We start from the raw sequence: 19,879 nt of genomic DNA, 5'->3' as shown, positions 1-19,879 counted from the left end.
TGATGATGATTTAAAACTCAAAGGCAAAGAGCCCAGAGAATAGGAGCAAGAACTGCGGCAGCACAGCAATGAAGCAGATTAATCTCAACCTGAAACATCAGCATGGCAATTTTTGATCAACCCTTGTACAAAATTGAGAGCAGTAAAGCTACCAGGAGCAAAATGTGGCACTGGGACCTCGGTCTTTGTCTGGACCAAGAGTTTTACAGAACTAAAAAAACTAATTCTTCCCAGAAGAATCAATGTTTCTCATATCCTAGGAGCTAAACTTCAAAGAGAATGTAATCATAGGCTTCCACCTTCTGTCACCTTGATTTCATGATTCCTCAGGCCTTGGGTTACAGAATCATTGTGTAAGGTCAGGTCATGCTCTTGGTGTGGAAAACTCATCCATGGTCCAAGAAGATCCATGAGTTTCAATTTTCAGAATTTCCTGCAGATCATCCCACAGGGAGAGGCAGGTTTGGGAAAGGTGAGCCCTTCAAACCTGGAGGTGTATCAAGATTCTCATGGAAATCCCATGAGACATGTGTGGAGCGTTTGTGTGTAGGTGTGGAATTTTCTGACGGTTCTTAGGGAAAATACCTCACGGTCTCAGAAAATCAAAACTTATCCTTGTTTTTGTCCCTGTCTCTAAAAATAACCTTGACAAATTGCCTGGTTAATAATGACGAAAGAAAGAAAAAAAAAAATCTACAAGTGGGGTTACCTACTACAGACATGGCTCCGCTAATGCTAGTGAACGAAGCTAAGAACGGAGAGAAACCAGAATAATAGGAAAAGAACCAGTCCAACAGACGGTGAATCTAATGGCAGACTCACTCCACTTGTAATCTAAATGCAGCCCAGTTCTTTTTAAAAATAAATTGTTTATAAAATCAGAAAATAAAGAAATGTACAAACCCTTCATGTAGCGCCAAAGCCTATTGAAATCAGCAGGAAAACTCTCATTGATTGACATGAGGGTTACCATGGTTTGACAAAATAGCTTACAAATGTTCATATAATATAGTAGGATTAATTTTTCATATTCTGTTAGACTATACTTTTTGTTTACATTTCTGGTTAAATATGTTTGGGATAATAACCAGATTTTGGGGGAAAAACATGATCTCTAGAATTTATTAAATCAATTTCAAAATATGTTCACTCTTATGCTATTAAAACTCGCTGAACTAGCTTTTTGTTATTGTTGTTGTGTCCAATTTTTAGGGATTTTTTTTTGAATGGTCTCCTGATTATATTTCCATTTCTAAGTGAGAGCCATGACAAATAATTGAGTTTATGGCCATTTTTCCTAGAGATATATTTCCACCTCAGATTCACAGTATTTTATTTTCTAGCATTGTCATTCCTGGGGGCCATTTTCCAGTGGTATTTGAAGGGGCATATGTCACAGATCTAACTGTGCAAAGCAGACACTGATCTACTAGGTCTTTGTGAGATGATTATTGATACAAAAGTAATGGAACAAATATCAACCAAATGTAATATACAGCTCTCACAACTCAGCTGGTCCCAATACACCAGACACTAAAAATGAGAGTGGTTAGGTTTATGACCCTCTTTAGGTTACAAAATTTTGTAATTGCGCCACTATTTATTTATCCTCTCGCTGAAGAATGTTCCAAAATATCGAGTTTACAACCCATGGGTTGTGTAACAGTGGTGGAAGGAATTACGATTGAGTTTCAAAGCTACCAAAGGGATTTGGTTGCCCCATTAATTTTAACAGGGATAGGTCATCCAACTCTCTGAAAAGGGTTTCCAGAATTTCAGCCTACAAAGTTTCCTCTCTACCAGCTCCAATCATCTAGGAATTCAGAACATTATGAGCTCTTGACATAAGGGAAAAGGTGACAAAATCTAGAAATGCAGGCTTCTGATGTCTCAGTGCACCTTCAAGAAACCATTCATAGATTCCAAGGTGAAAAGGGACCATTGTGATCATCTAGTTTGACCTCCTGCATAACACAGGCCAGAGAATTTCCCCATGCATGAGCTGCACTTCCAAATCTTCTTCTTATAGAAATGAGCCTATATGGTAGTTTGTTTGGTGTGTACTGGCCAGGTGTCACATTAAGAGATTATTGTGGTGACCTTTTTGCAGATTGTTCAGAATACTGGAAGTATTTTGGGAGATGTGGAAATAACCATCAATAGAAAAGTTCCACAAAAATGTCATTTAACTCAGCAATGGGGCAAAGCTCAGTTTTAATGTATATGCATATGCTCTCTCTCCTAGGTGCTTAGTTGCATGGCTCCTCACAACATTTAATGTACTCATCCTCACAACAGCCCTGGGAGGTAGAGCAGTGTTATTATCCCCATTTCACAGATGGGGACCTGAGGCACAAGAGAGACTACGATCCCACAGGAAGTCTGTGGTGCAGCAGGAAACTGAATCCAGGTCTCTCTAATCTTAGGCTCGTACCCTCACCACTGTATCTGACAACCTCAGACCTCATTGGGTACATTTGCATCACTTCTTGGCATCCTGCCTTCACCCTGCTTGAGTCCAACTTCTCTGTCTAGCCCTTTGCATCACACGTATCTCTGTGGCATTTTCTTAATATAACTGTGCTTACTATGCTTGGTGACTATATAGACACACTGGTATGTTGTTATTTTATCCCTGTTACTATCACAGTAAGATGAGCATAAATACTCAAAGTGGCACATTGAGGATTTAGGGACTGATCCATAGCCCATTAGAGAGAAAAGGTTGGTGCGGTCATATCTTTTATTGGAGCAACTTTGTAACTCTTCTCAGTCTGCTTTGGAGCAATTTTGTATCTCTTGTGAACTTTGTCAGCTTCCTGTTCACCCCTTTTTCCAGATCATTTATGAATATGTTAAACAGCAGTGGTCACTCCCAGTACAGATCCTTGGGGGATACCACTATTTACCTTTCTCCATTGTGAAGACTGACCATTTTTTCCTCCCCTTGGTTTCCTATCTTTTAACCAGTTACTGATCCATGAGAGGAACTTCCCTCTTATCCCATGACTGCTTACTTTGCTTAAGAGCCTTTGACGAGGGAGTTTGATGAAGGCTGTCCGAAAGTCCAAGTACACTGAATCAACTGGATCACCCTTGTCCACATGCTTATTGACATCCTCAAAGAATTCTTATAGATTAGTGAGGCATGATTTTCCTTTACAAAAGCTGTGTTGACTCTTCCCCAACATATTGTGTTCATCTATGTGTCTGATAATTCTGTTCTTTACTATAGTTTAAACCAGTTTGCCTGATAATGAATTTAGGCTTAGCGTCCTGTAATTGCCAGGATCACCTCTGGAATCTTTTTTTAAAAATTGGAGTTATATTAGCTGTTCTCCCGTCATCCAGTACAGAGGCTGGTTTAAGCGGTGGGTTACATACCATATTTAGTAGTTCTGCCATTTTGTATTTGAAATGTTGTTAGACACGTTACCTCCTACCCTTCTGGGGGTAGCTTTGCTTTAACAACGAGTAGAGGGATCCCTATCTATCTCTTACAACCTTCTATGAGTTTGGGGAACTTAATAAATATTTTTGAAGAGCTTTGAGATTCTTCAATGAAAGACCCCACAGAAGTGCAAAATATTGTTACTAATGTTCTCAACATGAGTCATGCAGCAGAATCTCATTGGGACAAGCTCTGATGCCCTTATACTAAGTAATACTTTACTCCACGGAGTAAAGTGCTACTCAGTGCGAGTAAAGGTGTCAGAATTTGGCTCATTGAAATCTTGAAATGACACGAAATATCAGAATTTTAGAATTCAAAACAAACCTAGAGAATTTAGTGAGAGCAGCCCCTTGGTTGGGTGTAGAAGCATTATTGAGCTTTGAAGAGTCTTGTTATGGTTGCCGTTGAATGACAAAAAGTTACTGTGCCTTTATTAATAAGTCTTCTGTGAGCAACGATGAATGCCTAGTAGCAGTTAGGATCCAGATGAGTGACATTGGAAAAACTTTTAGGGGCAATGTGAGATAGTGGAAAGTGACTTTGACTGTTCTGAGTGCTGTCTTAATAGATTTAAGAACAAATTAGCTACTAATAGTAGTAGATATGAATCTTTTTTGGACTAGAACAAAATGTTCCATAATGAAACATGTGGTTTCACTTTGAAGCACATTCTGTAAATTGTCACCAGTGAAGTTAAGAATTTTTTGTTACTCACTAGTTTCACTCAGGAGGCAAAACTTTTAACCGGGCTTTAACTGTTTCTGTCAGAAAAGGCATAGCTTCAGTGTAATACGAATAGTTTTGCAGGCCACATTGATTATGCATTTTGTGCCACTTTTTTCTAGCTGTACCCCTTTGGACCACTCTTGCAGTAGGTGAAGATTCGATCTCGCCCCAATTGAACCTTCACTCAAATCTCAAATCTAATGTGAACTTTTCTTTAAGTTAGGAAAAGTTTCCCTTTGGTTTTGTATTATTTTTGTACCTCTTTTTGGGTACCTTAGCATTCCCATGAGAGAGAGGCTATTGTATTGTGTATACCGTGACAGACCCAGACCAGTGGGGTACAGGAGTCTGGTAGAGGGCAAATATACTGGTCACTGGATGAGTAGTTTTCTGTTCCCTGAGTGACCAGAGCAGGGGCTGCACTAGAGTAATCAGGAACCTGCTAGAACCAGTTAAGGCAGGCAGGCTAATTAGGACACCTGGAGCCAATTAAGAAGAAGCTTCTAGAATCAATTAAGGCAGGCTAATCAGGGCACCTGGGTTTTAAAAAGGAGCTCACCCCAGTTTGTGGTGGGAGTGTGAGGAGCTGGGAGCAAGAGGTGCAAGGAGCTGAGAGTGAGAGGATGTGCTGCTCGAGGACTGAAGAGCACAAGCGTTATCAGACACCAGGAGGAAGGTCCTGTGGTGAGAATAAGGAAGGTGTTTGGAGGAGGCCATGGGGAAGTAGCCCAGGGAGTTGTAGCTGTCATGCAGCTGTTACAGGAGGCACTATAGACAGCTGCAGTCCACAGGGCCCTGGGCTGGAACATGGAGTAGAGGGCGGGCCCGGGTTCCCCCCAAACCTCCCAATTGACCTGGACTGTGGGTTCTCCCAGAGGGGAAGGTCTCTGGGCTGTTCCCCAACCCACCTGGTGAATCTCTGAGGCAAGAAAATCCGCCAATAAGCGCAGGACCCACCAAGATAGAGGAGGAACTTTGTCATAATACATACACATTATATGTGTATAATACAATAATAAGAATGATTGAAACTCTAGCAAAACACAAAATAAAAACACACACAACAACAACCCACATTTCTCATAGCAGTTCCAGCCAAAGTGTACATATGCAAGAGGTGGAAGTAGTTCAGATGGCGGTGGTGAAGGGACTCAGTTGACCTGGGTTCAAATCCTGGCACTAGGATAGACTTCTTGGGCAAGTCACCTAACCTCTCTATGCTGTATGCATAAAATGAGGATGATAATAATTAATAATACTTGAACCTGGGTCTTCCACATCCCAGTTTACAGTCCTTGCTCAAACATAATAAGGTTCCCCCATTGCTAGCCCAAATTTGGCTGCCCAAATATAATTACCGTAACAGTCAAGAAAATGATTGTTTGCTACAAAATGTGTTTTCTTCTAAAAGTGAAAGAAAGAAGGGAAATATCTTTCCACCCTATATACAGCTTGACCTCAACAAAGGTAACCGCTTGTTAACAATAATGTGATTTCCCTCAGTAAGAACTCATTTGGGCCATATAAGCCACAGACCACAGTAGGAGGTGATGCAAAATCTCACTACCTCAATAGGAGGACCAGTGCATGGGGGGAGTGTGTAAGGTGCAAGAAGAGGTGGAGTTATACTCCAGTTGCTTCCCTCCCCTCTTTAGGTCATATTATTCAAAGATTCATAGATCCCCAGGCCAGAAGGGACCATTGTGATCATCTAGTCTGACCTCCTGAATACCACAGGCCACAGAACTTCCCCCAAATAATTCCTAGAGCATATCTTCTAGGAAAACATCCAATCTTGATTTTAAAATTGTCAGTGAGGGAGAATCCATCATAGCTCTTGGTAAGTTGTTCCAATGGTTAATTACTCTCACTGTTAAAAATTTGCATATTATTTCCAGTCTGAATGTAGGGCTCAAAAAAGAACTAGATAAATTCATAGAGGACAGGTCCATCAATGGCTGTTAGCCAGGATGGGCAGGAATGGTGTCCCTAGCCTTGGTTTACCAGAAGCTGGGAATGGGCAACTTGATGGATGATGACCTGTTCTGTTCATTCCCTCTGGGGCACCTGGCACTGGCCACTGTTGGAAGACAGGATACTGGGCTAGATGGACCTTTGGTCTGACCCAGTATGGCCGTTCTTATGGTCTTATGTCTAGCTTCAACTTCCAGTCATTGGATCACGCTATACCTTTTTCTGCTAGATTGAAGAGCTTATTATTATAGGTATCTTATATCATCAGGCATAGGAAATACCACAGTTGTGCCTGGCCACTGAATAGAGGTAAAAGCTAGACCTGAGAGGAAAAAGGTTTTCCCATCCCTTGAAAAAATTTTATTTCTGTTTTTTTCCTGTCCCAAACAGGAATGAAAAGTCAAAATCTTGACTTTTTCTGTAAAATGAAAACTTGGGAGGTGGGGGGGGGAAGTTCTCAGGTCAGTTGAACTATTTCATTTAGATCATTTAAAAATCTTTTGTTTTGATTTTGACCTTTTTAATTTAATTTTGTACTCTAATTGCCTTTAAGTTTTTTCACCAAAAAGATGTTTTGAGCCAGAAATCTTTTCCTTTCAAAAATATTGAAACAAAATGCTTAGACGATTTCAAAACTTCTTTCCAAAAATTCTTCAAGTTGAAAAATGTATCAAAACTGACACTTTCCCATGGAAAGTGTCTGTTTTGACAAATTGGTGTTTTCTGAGGGGAAAAAACGTTTCATCAAAAAATTCTCAACCTGCTGTAGGAAAAGCCCTTCACCTCCTCATGTACCTTCACAGTGGCTGGTATAGTTCTTTCTATCACGCTTTTGTTAGGATGGTTACCCATTCACATATTACATTTATATGTGTTTTGCAGCTCAAGGACAAAGAACACAAGCCCTTCTTCAGGGGGGTCCTCAGGAACAGCTGCATCTGCTGTCCGTATTTTTGAGCATGTACCAGTGTCTTCTCCCTCTTCGATGCCTCTTCAGTCAGATGAAGAGGACAGCCTTCCACCGCACCTCCTGCTACCAGATAGCATCAGCCAGCTGGAAGAGTTTGGCCGTCAGAAGAAATGGCATAAGAAGCAGCACAAACACCATCGCCAAAGGCAGTTCAATGACCTGTGGGTTCGAATAGAGGACGGGTGAGTCATTGTTATTACCCCAGCGTCTTTTGCCTCCTCATTGTCTCAAGACTTGACTGTTGACCCCCACTGATTGGCTGATGTAACAAACCATGAGTCATGAGGGGACTCTGGGGGTAAGGAGTGGGGGCTGGGATGTGTGATGATATATTTCAGGCATAGAAGGGGGAATATGGGAGTTAGGATGAAGGCTAAGCTGGCATAGATACATTGGATCAAAACTGGAAAGGAAAAGAGAGAGGTTGGCATGATGAGGTTTAAAATACAGGTCTATACAGGCCAGCTAACACACCAAAGGAAATGAAACAAACATTATTTGGAACTGGCTACTTATCTATCAATATAGCTGTCCACCTTAGGGTTATATACTGGTACCCATCACAGTAATATCTGACTGCCTTCCATCTAAAATTGATAGCAATAGCATGAAGTCTCTAGTACTTCTCCTGTGTTGGGGTGAAAACTGTGCTTGGGGTATTTCTCTTTATTTGTGTATTTTGTAGGTTTTTTCAAACTATTTTATGTTGTGATTGGTTGATTTACTGATGATACAGGTTTTATTTCCTATTTTGGGTGGGTGTATGGACAGGTGAGGGTGTCACTGTTCTGAATGTGACCTGTGCTGTGGTGGAAAGGCTCTTTGGAAGAGGGTGGTTTTGCAGTGTCTCTTAAAGATGGTCAGAGTCTGGATTCTCCTGGTCTCATCTGGAAGTTTGTTCCACAGATGGAGCTGCTTTGTTCCCAGCTCTCATGCACTCAGTCCTGGCCTTTGTGATCTGAGTTATCCCAGAGGAGGGCAACCTCTTTGTTTTCCATTTGAAGGGTACCAAGTCCTCCAGTGTCCCAGCATTCCATAGGACCGCCTGTCCCAGCTCAACATCATGTGGGACAAAAGGGTGTGTTAAAGGCTCAGATGTGATGGAGCATGGGTGTTAGACACATTTCCTGAATTATCTATAAATTCAGGCTAAAGGGCAGGATACCTGCTATGCTCTGTAGCTATGAGTTCAAACAGCTGGATGGAATTGGCTGTTCATTTTTGTTATTTATAACAAGTATTGCTTCCAAAAATGGTTTTGAAAAGGATGGTTCCCCAGTTTAGTGTTGCAACGATGCCTTTTATTACCCCTACAGGATCTCATCTGAATCTAAACCTTTTATTCCTTTCCATTCGATGAAGACTGAGGAGATGGTAAAATGTCGGTTTTCTGGCTCGCAGAGCCTATGATGAACAAGACTTTGCATGACATTTGCTTTGCGGCAGTGTTTCTAAGGAGGCATATGTGGAGTTGGGTGGGAGACCAAAGACCTAAAATGAAGAAGGGGGAAAAAATCTGCTTTAGTGCTTTCAGATGTTTTTTTATTATTATTATTTTTATTTTTTGGTGCTGTTACAATTCTAAAGCAACTTCCGTTTAAAAAAAAAAAATTACGAACTGTTAATCCAAAATCAGAGGCTCATGGGAAGCTTTGGTTTCCCAATAAAATGGATGTGGTATTGAAATTTACAAAACAGCTGCTGCATTTTCTGCTTTTGGCAGTTCCGTTTCATCAGCATCAACTGCACGTTGGGGCTAGCGCTGTGCATTGTACAGGGTGTTATTTTTTAAATGGTTCCATTCCCATTGGCCATAGTAGAACACAAGACTGTGTAAGTTATTAGAGTCTGCAGTATGATTATTATTATAACTGAACGGGTGCAATAGAATAATTCTGGGGCCAACTCCTTAACTGAAGATAAATTAAATGGGCTAGATCCACAGTTGAGCTATGCTGATTTTACACCATCTTGGGCTCTGGCCCAGTATACCAAGAATGTTCTTCCAGTTCATGGCTGTTTCCTAGCGTCCTTATTATCAGGTTCAGTTATACACTGGAAACTTGGCAAGAGGAAAAAGTGTACAAAGCTGGGATAAGTTGGGGCGGGAGGGGGAACCTGTGTCATTTTTATTTCAGGTGAAAACCATGTAAAACCCAGTAGGTTTCCATCCAAAGCCTTCAAACGTCAATATTTTCAGTTGCGTTTCAAAGCCAAATGTGTGAGTGGGGGAGCATGCATGCAAATTTAAACCAGATTAAAGGTTCTTGTTTGAACCCCACTGAACTATGAAATCACTATGCTCTTTTCCAAAGCTTTATTGACCATGGATTAGAGGACTTTATGAGCCATGAATTGCAGGGCTTTTATGGACTGTGGATTAAAAGTCCATCTCCTACACGTCCATGGAAATCTTAGGGTGTTTTTTTAAGCTTCCAATACAGAAACAAAGGAAATGAACAAATGAGAACAATGTTAAAGGAACATCAAAGGTCTGAATTCAACCTATAAAAGCCAGGAAATCCATAATTAATGGTTCCACTAAGGCCTTAACTCATACAGTATTTCTAGTCTGCTCTGGGTTGTAGCCACCATCTGAAATAGTCTAATAAAGATGATTCATCATTTAACATCATACATTATTATTATTTATTTTAGAGATTGTCTCTCTCGTTTTGTTCTATCCTGAGAGCTGGGACCAGCTGTCACACACAAACTGATATTCTCTAGATTTGTATAACATCAGGGTGTTCTGGTAGAAGGTTTCTAGATCTGGAATTCACCTACCCCTGCTGCTCTGACAAAGCCAAGATTTGTTACAAAGCCAAGCTATTTCATATGTGGGGGTTGAAAAATACAATTTTATTTAAACCAAAAAAATTTCAAATGTAACAATTTAATTCAAAAATTTGTCATGGATAATTTTGATTATTTTTTAAACAAAAAAAAAACTTTTAACAAAATTAAAATTTCCCTTTCTAATGGCAATGTTGGTTGTCAAAAATGAAATGAAAATTGTAAATAGAAATTTACAGAAATCTTCATTTTGTTTTAAATTTGTTTCTTTGCATGAAACATTTTGATTTCCACAAAACTACATTTTTTGATGAAAAAATGTTGAGCAGTTCAGCTACCTTAGCAGGGATTGGGGGAGGAGGCACAGGGGTGAGTGTCGGGGAGGCGGGGGCATGGCTGCACTGAGAGGGTCACAGCTTCAGTAGGATGGGGAGAGTTTTACTGTTTCTGTTGACACTGTCAACTTAGTTTCCTCTTCTAATATAGATAGTTAATTACTGATTATATGTTTGGGGCAATAAATTGAAAGAATAAATAAATGTACATGGCACTATACCATAGGCATTTGAGTGACAAACAGACCAGGTCCTTGCCCTTAAGGGTTTAGACTCTAAAACCATAAGCAAAAAATACTACAAGACAATAGAGAATATATACACCATCGTTGTTGACATTGTCATTTGAGTGCTTTATAGAATAGAAAGTCTTTAGAAGTTCCTTACAGGTAAAGAGGCGGGGAGGTTGGTGAATTGAGGACTATTTCAGGAGCGGAGATCATTTGGAAGAAGGCAGAGAGTCTGGAGGAAGTGAAAGGGACAAATGAGATGGTGAGAAGGAAGGACTGGGTAGAACAGAATGAGACTGAGGGGCAAATCAATGATTAACAGCCTCGCTGAGCCTTGAGCAAGAGCTGTTAATGGGGTGGAGTTGTGGAGTGCATTGAAGATGAGTAGAAGCTTCAGCTTCATGCAGAATGAAAAAAGGGAGCAAATGTAGAAAATTTCAAGGAGCGGGGCGGAGACTTGGTCAGAGAAGAAGGAAAGGACTAAGTGATTCTAATGTAGCCATGGAACTGCAGGTCTGTCATTGGCTGAAAATGAAATAAAATCCCACAGTAAATGGGAATGGCATTTCCTTGATAGCCCGTTGGTGAATGTTCAACCCCAGACGAATGCAGTAACATTACAAACATCCATTTCTTTTCGAAGTGACAGCTATTTCAGCCTACAAACTTTAAGCCAGTGATGAATGAAGAGTGACAATGTGCAATAAACTACCCTAATCATGCCTATATATAGTGAACCTTATCAGTTGGGCTGGAATTTAAGCCAGTTAGTCTGTTATCCTTTCCTTCAAGACAATGTTGTGATGGAAAACAGAATGCTGTCAATTTGTACAAACTTTTAATTCTGCTTAACTGCATCTGAAAGGTAAATTTCAGTAAATGAATCCAAATTGTTTCCTTTTCACAACACACAGTGCTGAAATATAGTACTTAGTTTCATTAAAGAGAAGCTTGCTTTTCTTTTTAGGAGACCAAGACACTTTTGAAGTCTAACAGGTAAATTGTGGTCAGATGACTTTCTTCCATATGGTGGCTTTGAGCTTGACATTTCCGTCATTGGGGTTTTGTTTGTTTAAAATAGTCCATCAGTCTCTCTGTTTGGTGTAGTGAATGCTAAAGGGATGCATAGCTACTGATGGACACTATGGGCTCCATTCTCTGTTCCAGCCAATCTATGCTCAACACAGGAAACGGAGAGGGGGTAATGGTGGCTCTATGGTTTGTGTTTCCCCTGTTGTCAGATTGGCTGGAGCCCTGTCTAGATCCCAGCATTAGTTAGAGAGTAGCCTAGGGACTTCTCTAACTTGTGACCAGTTACCTGTGACTCCAATGAGCTGTTCCAGCAGCCAGGAACAGAGAGGCTTGAGCCAGGCCTGTCAGGAACCCAACACAGGCAGTCAGGACAAGGGTCAGAGCAGGGACAAACCTGAGGCAGGGAGTAGCAGAGGAGTGCATAGTCAGGTTCCAGGCCAGGGCCGATACCAAGGGTCAGATTTCAGGATGTGAGTCACAAAGTGCAGTACAAATCAAGCCGAGGCCAAAGCCAGGAGGTCAGAAGCAAGGAATGGTTGTGGCAGCTACAGGGAATCCACACTGAGGCCTAGACACTTCCTGGAATACCCCGTAGGTTTATATAGGGTGGGGAGCCAATCAGGGGCTGGTGTCTGTCAGAGCCCTTGAGGCAGGACTTCCCCTAGTCTGTGTCCACAGCGGGTCATGGGCAGTGGATCACAAGCTGGTTATAGCATGGAGATGCCAGCTTCCAGGTGCTAGACCCACAGGGCCCTACGATGCCTGCCTTTCCGGTCCATGCCTCCTTCAGGCTCTCTACACTAAGGAACTGCACGATGGGAATATAAAGCTGCTACCCTGACACTGCACCACCTGGAAATTACCTCTTTACTGAGGGAATTCTCTGGTGGCAATGTCCCCTAGCTGATGTCCCCTTTGCACCTCCAGAGCATCATAAAGGGGCAACAAAAGTATCTGATCCTATATCTCACTGCCGTATGTAACCTAAGTAAGTTACTGCAACTTGTGTCCACTTCCTGATTAATTATTAAATACTACCCCATCCACTATTTCCTTCTTCCTTCTCCCCAGCAATTTTTATCTTTTCAGATCACTTTGTGATATCACCGTGATGTGCCCATGAGTGCCCCCAAACAAGAAGGGATATTCTTGGTTTCCTTCTGACTTGTTAGATAACATGCTCAAATTATTGCTCTTCAGCAAATACTCAAGTGACTACAAAATGCAGCCAGTTATTAACCAGTTCAGTGTAAATATCAGCTTCCAAATGTCTCCTGAGTGACTTGGAGATACTTACACTTGTTCCTAAGGAGTTCTTTTTTTTTTGTTTATGAAATGAAATAGGAAGTTCCTCGCCAAATCTTGCTTGCTGTTCTCTCGTGAGTAGTCCCATTGAAATAGTTATGTGGGATTTTGATTGGATGGTATTTCTTCCTTGATTTAAAAGTAAGAAAGTGAGACTTTAAGCATGTGCATACCTCCATTACGCATAGTCCCAAGCACACATGTGCTTAAAGCTGTGCATGTGGATTATTGGATCGGGCCCTGATTTAACTTTGCAAAACACTAGGAATCATATTTACTCTGAGTAGTCCCACTGACTTCAGCAGAATGACTTGCAATTAGATCTTGTCGGGAATTTTCCAGTGAATTGTTTTATTGTTGAAAAATGCTGATTGGTCTAAACTGAAATTCACGAAACAGAATCAGATTTGATGAAATGCCCAAGTCAAGGGAAAAACAACATCAAGGAAAACAGTTTCAGAACTTTTAAAATGAAAAATGTTTCTTTTCCAGTTCAAAATGACTTTTGGATTAGAAATTTAAGCTAATGAGACTGAAAAAGGTTAAAACCAAAGAAACAAAAAGAAAGAAATTAATAGTCAGAGAGTTAAAGGCCAGAAGGGACCCAGAGCATGTAGTCTGACCTCCAGCACCCGCACGCTAAACCCAACAACCAAAATTAGACCAAAGTATTACAGTCCAGAAGAGACTAACCTATCAAGTGTCACAAGCAGAGAATAGGAGACACTGATATACACCAGTGACTAAGGCCCCACTGTAACCTAATTGATTGAGTGAGATATACCCAGATGATCCTGGCAAGTGATCCATACCCCACATTGCAGAAGAAGGTGAAAAACCTGCAAAGTCACTGCCAGTCTGACCTGGGGAAAAAAAGTTTCCCGACCACACATGGCGATCAGTTAGACCGTGAGCATGTGAGCAAGAACCGGGCAGTCAAGCACCCAAGAGAGAGAATACTCTGTGCCACCTCAGAACACTGGCCATCCAATCCCCATCCAATGTCCCATCTCCCTCCATGGCCATTCCTGAAGCTACTCATGTAAGAGACCAAATAAGAGAGAGAGAGAAGAAGAAGAAGAATACTTGGGGGTATCCCTTCCTGACCCTTGCAGGAGACTGCCTGAAGCCCTGAAGCATGAGATTTTTAGATACATAAGACATAAACTAGAAGGGACCCCCAGGGCTGCCCCCTCCCATCACAAACAACCCTGTCATACAATGGCACTCATAAATTTGTTCAGCTCTCTCTTAAAACTAATTAACTTGTTTGCCCCCACAACTTTTATTGGACAAGGAAAAAATTGTTTTGAAATAATCTAAACAAAACATTTCAATTGATCCAAACTAAAAAAAAAAAATCAGTTTTTCAGTTCATGAATAAGGCTAAGATTTAGCCATAGGTATTTTTAGTAAAAGTCATGGACAGGTCACAGGCAGTAAACAAAAATTCATGGCCCGTGACCTGACCATGACTTGTACTATATACCCCTGACTAAATCTTGGGTGCTCTGGACGGGGGCTCTGGAGGTGCCGTGGGTGCTCTGGATGGGGGGCTCCAGGGCGCCGCGGGTGCTTTGGGGCAGGAGGCAGCCCAGGGGCACAGCCCGGGATCGCTGCTGGTGCTGGCAGGCGGGGGGGCACGCGGCCCGGGACCACCACTAATGCTCCAGGGGGCGGGGGTGGCAGTGTGTGGCCCAGGACCATTGCTGCTGCTGGCGGGGATGGCGGCGTGTGTCCCGGGACCACCGCTGGTGCTCCGGGCGGTGGGGGAGTGGCGGAACATGGCCCAGGACCATAACTGCTACTGGGGAGGGCGGGCATGTGGTGGCCCGAGACTGCCCCAGCAGCAGCCAGTGTGGCTGGCTCGGAGACTACCGAGGTGCTTAGGCAGCCCTGGGATCAGTCGAACCTGCCGCTGCAGAAGACATGGAGGTCCCTGAAAGTCACAGAATCCGTGACCTCCATGACAGACTCGCAGCCTTATTCATGAATCATTTTCAGCTTTTGACTTTTTGTCCTGAGTCAAGAAGGAAAAACAATTTTGAACTCTCAAAAATATTGGTGGAACAGGAAAACCATTTCCCGCCTTGCTCTACTCACTGTAGTGACATTATCCTGTTGCTTCTGAGCCGCACGGCAGACAGCAAGCCCTTTAATGGCCCTTTAATGTTTGTTAGTCACTTGAGTTTTTCAGGTGAAAGGTGTTATGTAACAGCATTCATTTGTATTAGTTATTCTTATATTTTATTTATCAATCAGAATATAATCTCCAATCAGCACCAGGACTCAATCATCTATTATTTTTTATGAGAAACTAATTAGTCACGTGTACCAAGTTCCTTTGTAGATACAGTAATTCATAATTATATTTGATAATATCAACATATTTGTACTTTGAAAATGTCTGGGGAGATTTTCCAAAGCATTGATGGTAAAACTCTGTTGAAGTTAGTGGTAAAACTCTTTCACCTCTGTGGCAGCACTGTTAGGCCAACAGTGAGTGTGTTTGAAAATCCTTCCTGTATTTCATGTTCTGTATTTATGGCCATACCCCGAATGTTCAAAGAGTTGTGAAATTTGCTTATGTTTTTTTTTTTTAAATAGTTAATATGGGTTCTTTTCATCGCCCTTCTGGTTTCTGAGCCATCCGGGTGCATTTCGGCCATGTTTTCAAGCTGATCTCGGCAACTATGGAAACTTACTTTATTTAAATGAAATCTGAGAGAAAAGATGGTCCATTGGTCATGACAGTAGCCTAGGACTTGAGTAGACCTGCGTTCAGTTCCCTTTTCTGCTGCAGACTTTTTGCGTGACCTGCATGTGTCACTTAATTTCCCAGTTCCCTAGCTGCCAAACGTGAGACTAGCACTGCCCTGCCTCACAGGGGTGTTGTGTGGATAAATACATTAAAGACCATGAGGTGCCGAGCAGCAATAGTGAAGGCGCTGGGATGTAGGTGCTTCAGTTAGATACATTCTTATGTGATCACCTGACTTCTAGGCACGGAGGCTTTACATCAAATATCAGGAGACTCACCCTAAAATCATATGAGTTGGCAACCTTAATACAAGAGCCTTTTAACATAGATTAATAGAAATGTCGGGCTGGAAGGGGCCTCAAGAAGTCATTAAGTCCAGCTTCTTGTCGTGAGACAGAATCAAGTAAACCTAAACCATCTTTGACAGATGTTTGTCCAACTTGTTCTTAAAAACCTCCAGTGATGGCGATTCCAACCTCCCTTGGAAGCCTATTCCACAGCTTAACTCCCCTTAGAGTTAAAATGTTTTTCCTAATATCTAACCTAAATCTCTCTTGCTCCAGATTAAGCCTGTTCTTTCTTGTCCTTCCTTCGGTAGACAAAGAGAAAAATGATCACAGTCCTCTTTGTAACAGCACATTTGAAGACTGTTATCAGGTCCCTTCTCAGTCTTCTTTTCTCAAGACTAAACATGCCCAGTTTTATTAACCATTTCTCAGAGGTTAGGTTTTCTAAACATTTTGGGCTGGTCTACACTGGGGGGGGCATCGATCTAAGATACGCAACTTCAGCTACGAGAATAGCATAGCTGAAGTCGACGTATCTTAGGCTGGGTCTACACTACCCGCCTGAATCGGCAGGTAGAAATCGACCTCTCGGGGATCGATTTATCCTATCCCGTTGGGACGCGACAATCGATCCCCGAATTGACGCTCTTACTCCACCAGCGGAGGTGGGAGTAAGCGCTGTCGACGGGAAGCCGCAGAGGTCGATTTTGCCGCCGTCCTCACAGCGGGGTAAGTCAGCTGCGATACGTCGAATTCAGCTACGCTATTCACGTAGCTGAATTTGCGTATCTTAAATCGACTCCCCCCTGTAGTGTAGATGTAGCCTTAGATCGATTTACCTCGCATCCTCATGGCGTGGGATCAACGGCCGCGGCTCCCCCATCGACTCCGCTTCCGCCTCTCACTCTGGTGGTGTTCTGGAGTCGATGGGGAGCGCGTTCGGGGATCGATTTATCGCATCTAGATGAGACGCGATAAATCGATCCCCAATAGATCGATTACTACCCGCTGATCCGGCGGGTAGTGAAGACGTACCCTTTATCTCTCTTTTTGTTTTTTTGCTCTCCTCTGGATTCTCTCCAATTTATCCTCATCTTTCCTAAAGTGTGGTGCCCAGAATTGAACACAATACTCCAGCTGAGGCCACCCCTGTGTCGAATAGAACAGGACAACGACCTCCTGTGTCTTGCATACAATACTTCTATTAATACACCCCAGATTGATATTAGTCTTTTTCTCAGCTGCAGCACATTATTGATCATATTTAGTCTGTGATCCACTATAACCCTCGAATCCTTTTCAGCAGTACTGCCACCCTAGCCAGTTATTCCCCTTTGTGTAGCTGTGCATTTGAGTTTTCCTTAAATACTTTGCCCTTGTCTTTACTGCATTTTATCATGTAGACTGTTGTCACAGGAATGCATTCTTGTCTCAATTACTAGATGCAATCCCATTATTATTATTATTATTATTTATTTATTATTACCATCATCATCAGAGTGCCTAGGAGCCCTAATCATGGATTAGACCCGCCAATGTGCTAGGTGCTGTACGAACAGAGAACAAAAAGACAATCTATGCCACAGGGAGAGTACCATATAAGTATAAAATGAGACAAGTCAATGAAGTTGCATCGGCATAACTGAAAGCAGGATTGGGCCCAGTATATGTGCTTGATATTTACTGTATCCTGGTAAAAGTGATGGGTGTATAGAATCTTTGCAGAAGTTGAATAATGGCATAGTATAACTCAACAAATCTTTTTACTGTAGCCTGTGATACGGTGTTGACATAGTTTCTTTCCTGGTTTTTATTAGTGCTTCTTGGATTAGCAGGTTGGTCAAAGTGCACACAATGTATTAATTAAGACAGTGAAACATGTGTTCAGTTTAGAATTCTGTCATGCATCACAACAAGAAATGGAAAACTCTGACACGTGTCTTAAACTCTAGCACGATCACGCTAATACACCAAATTTGGCAGCCTGCTAGGGGTGATAACGTCTTTCACCTTATAAAACTACAAGGTTCATTTGTTATTCTCCAGACATATCTAAAGAGATGCACAGCCATGATTTCATATGATAAACAGGCGATGGGCCCAAAGCTACTTTTTGTTCATTCTGTTAGTTTCACTGGGCTTAAGTTTCCTAATGTTCTTGAGAAACTTGCATTGCTGAAATGTGATCGAAGAAATACGCCGAACTATCAACTTTTTATTTTCCAAAAAAATCTAAAGAAAAGTCTCATTGTTTTTTATTTGCCATCATTTAAGAGATTTACATCACTTTGATAACCATGGAGTATATGGTGCAGTATCTACACTTAGAGACAAAGTTTTTTTCTTTTTCTTTCTTTCTTTCTTTCTTTCTTTCTTTCTTTCTTTCTTTCTTTCTGATACTGAGCACATCTGCCCAAAGAATCAGAGGCGTGACCTCATGTCCCCCACCCCACATCAACCCGTTGAGTGTTGCGGGTGAGGGAGGGACTGGCTGTATCACCGTCGGGCAGAGCTGTTCCTTGAAGGCACAATTGGACAGCCCCAGGCACCAGCGCACCAAACACGTGCCTGGGGCGGCAAGCCGCAGGGGGCAGCGTGCCAGTTGCCGTGAGGGCGGCAGTCGGGCTGTCTTCGGCGGCATGTCTGCAGGAGGTCCACCGGTCCCACAGTTTTGGCAGCAATTCAGGGGTGGGTACGCCAAAGGCGCGGGACCGGTGGACCTCCCTCAGGCATGCCGCCGAAAGTCACCTGACTTCCGTGCTTGGGGCGGCAAAATACATAGAGCCGTCCCTGGGCACAGTACAGTCATAAGTAATTAGCCCAAGGTTACCAGGTTCATAAATCAGAGGCAGGAATAGAACCCCAAAAGTTCCAACTCCCAGTCTCCCACTCTACCCTCTAGACGTCACTTCTGTGTACCCTGGGCACTGATAAGACACAATATCAAGCAGATTTCCTAAAATGTACCTTCAATCAAAAAGGACATTTGATGGTTCTCCAGTAGGAAATAGGGCAGGCTACAGAAGGACAAATTTCCTAAAAAAATAATTCTCCAAAAGTCCATGGATGATTTTGCTATTCATGACAGGTTTCAGAGTAGCAGCCGTGTCAGTCTGTATCCGCAAAAAGAACAGGAGTACTTGTGGCACCTTAGAGACTAGTTAATTAATTAGCCTCTTACAGTTGGTACGGCTACTTCCACTTTTTCATGTTCTCTGTATGTATATATATCTTCTTACCATGTTCCATTCTATGCATCCGATGAAGTGGGCTGTACCCCACGAAAGCTTATGCTCAAATAAATTTGTTAGTCTCTAAGGTGCCACAAGTACTCCTGTTCTTTTTGCTATTCATGTTAGCACTCTAAAACGCTGCAACTTTTTGTTTTATTTTGGTCAAGTGCACACAAATTGTGCTTTCAGATCTGTCTACAGAACTGTCACTGACTTGACTGACATTTCTGCATGTCTCTCTGTGGGCAGAAATTAGCCTACACAACTGTCTGGCTTTCATGGGGCATGAAGAAACAGGCAACACATTTTGTATTCTCTTCACTACTTTCAGCAATAAACTACCTTAAGCAAAGCTTTTTTTCTGCAAAATGAGGCAAATAAACAGGTAGAATAGAACATTTGTATCTTGCTGATAGGGGATTTTGAGCAGTCTCTGAATCTAAATTCTGCATTTGTTAATGGTTAAATATTTCCAGCTGGGTGAATGAGTGAAACTAACCAAACTAGAGGCCAGATCTGCAAAGAATTTTGTACGTATAGTTACTCTCTACCCAGGATTCCAAGAACATTTTCCCTTCCTTCTCAGTGTGCTAATAGGAATGAAAATGCAGACACATGATTTGGTATGGATCCTATACAGAAATATCTCTTTCATTTCTGTTTTCTAGTACTTGCATGGCATCTAGTGTTTAAGAAGATGCATGATACGTATACATAATGTTGAGAGTTTCTTTGCTTGAAGAAGTATAACCCTGCTGCAACCATGTTTGGTTAAG

The 19,879-nt window shown here is 42.0% G+C and overlaps 1 protein-coding gene across 4 annotated transcripts in view; it reads left to right on the top strand.

Moving 5' to 3' along the window:
• TRABD2B (TraB domain containing 2B) overlaps positions 1-19,879 on the top strand; it is a 390,651-nt gene that overhangs the window by 355,070 nt on the left and 15,702 nt on the right. For all 4 annotated transcript variants that reach the window (XM_065553796.1, XM_065553795.1, XM_065553797.1 and 1 more), the window contains one exon: positions 7,037-7,306. In XM_065553796.1, coding sequence (XP_065409868.1) covers positions 7,037-7,306 — 270 coding nt within the window. The remainder of the gene's footprint in view (positions 1-7,036; positions 7,307-19,879) is intronic.

This window comes from Chrysemys picta, chromosome 8 (assembly GCF_011386835.1).
Source record: "Chrysemys picta bellii isolate R12L10 chromosome 8, ASM1138683v2, whole genome shotgun sequence".
In the NCBI taxonomy this organism is placed as follows: Eukaryota; Metazoa; Chordata; order Testudines; family Emydidae; genus Chrysemys; species Chrysemys picta.
The sequence above is the reverse complement of the archived record's forward strand: the minus strand, read 5'-3'. Positions and strand labels throughout refer to the sequence as shown.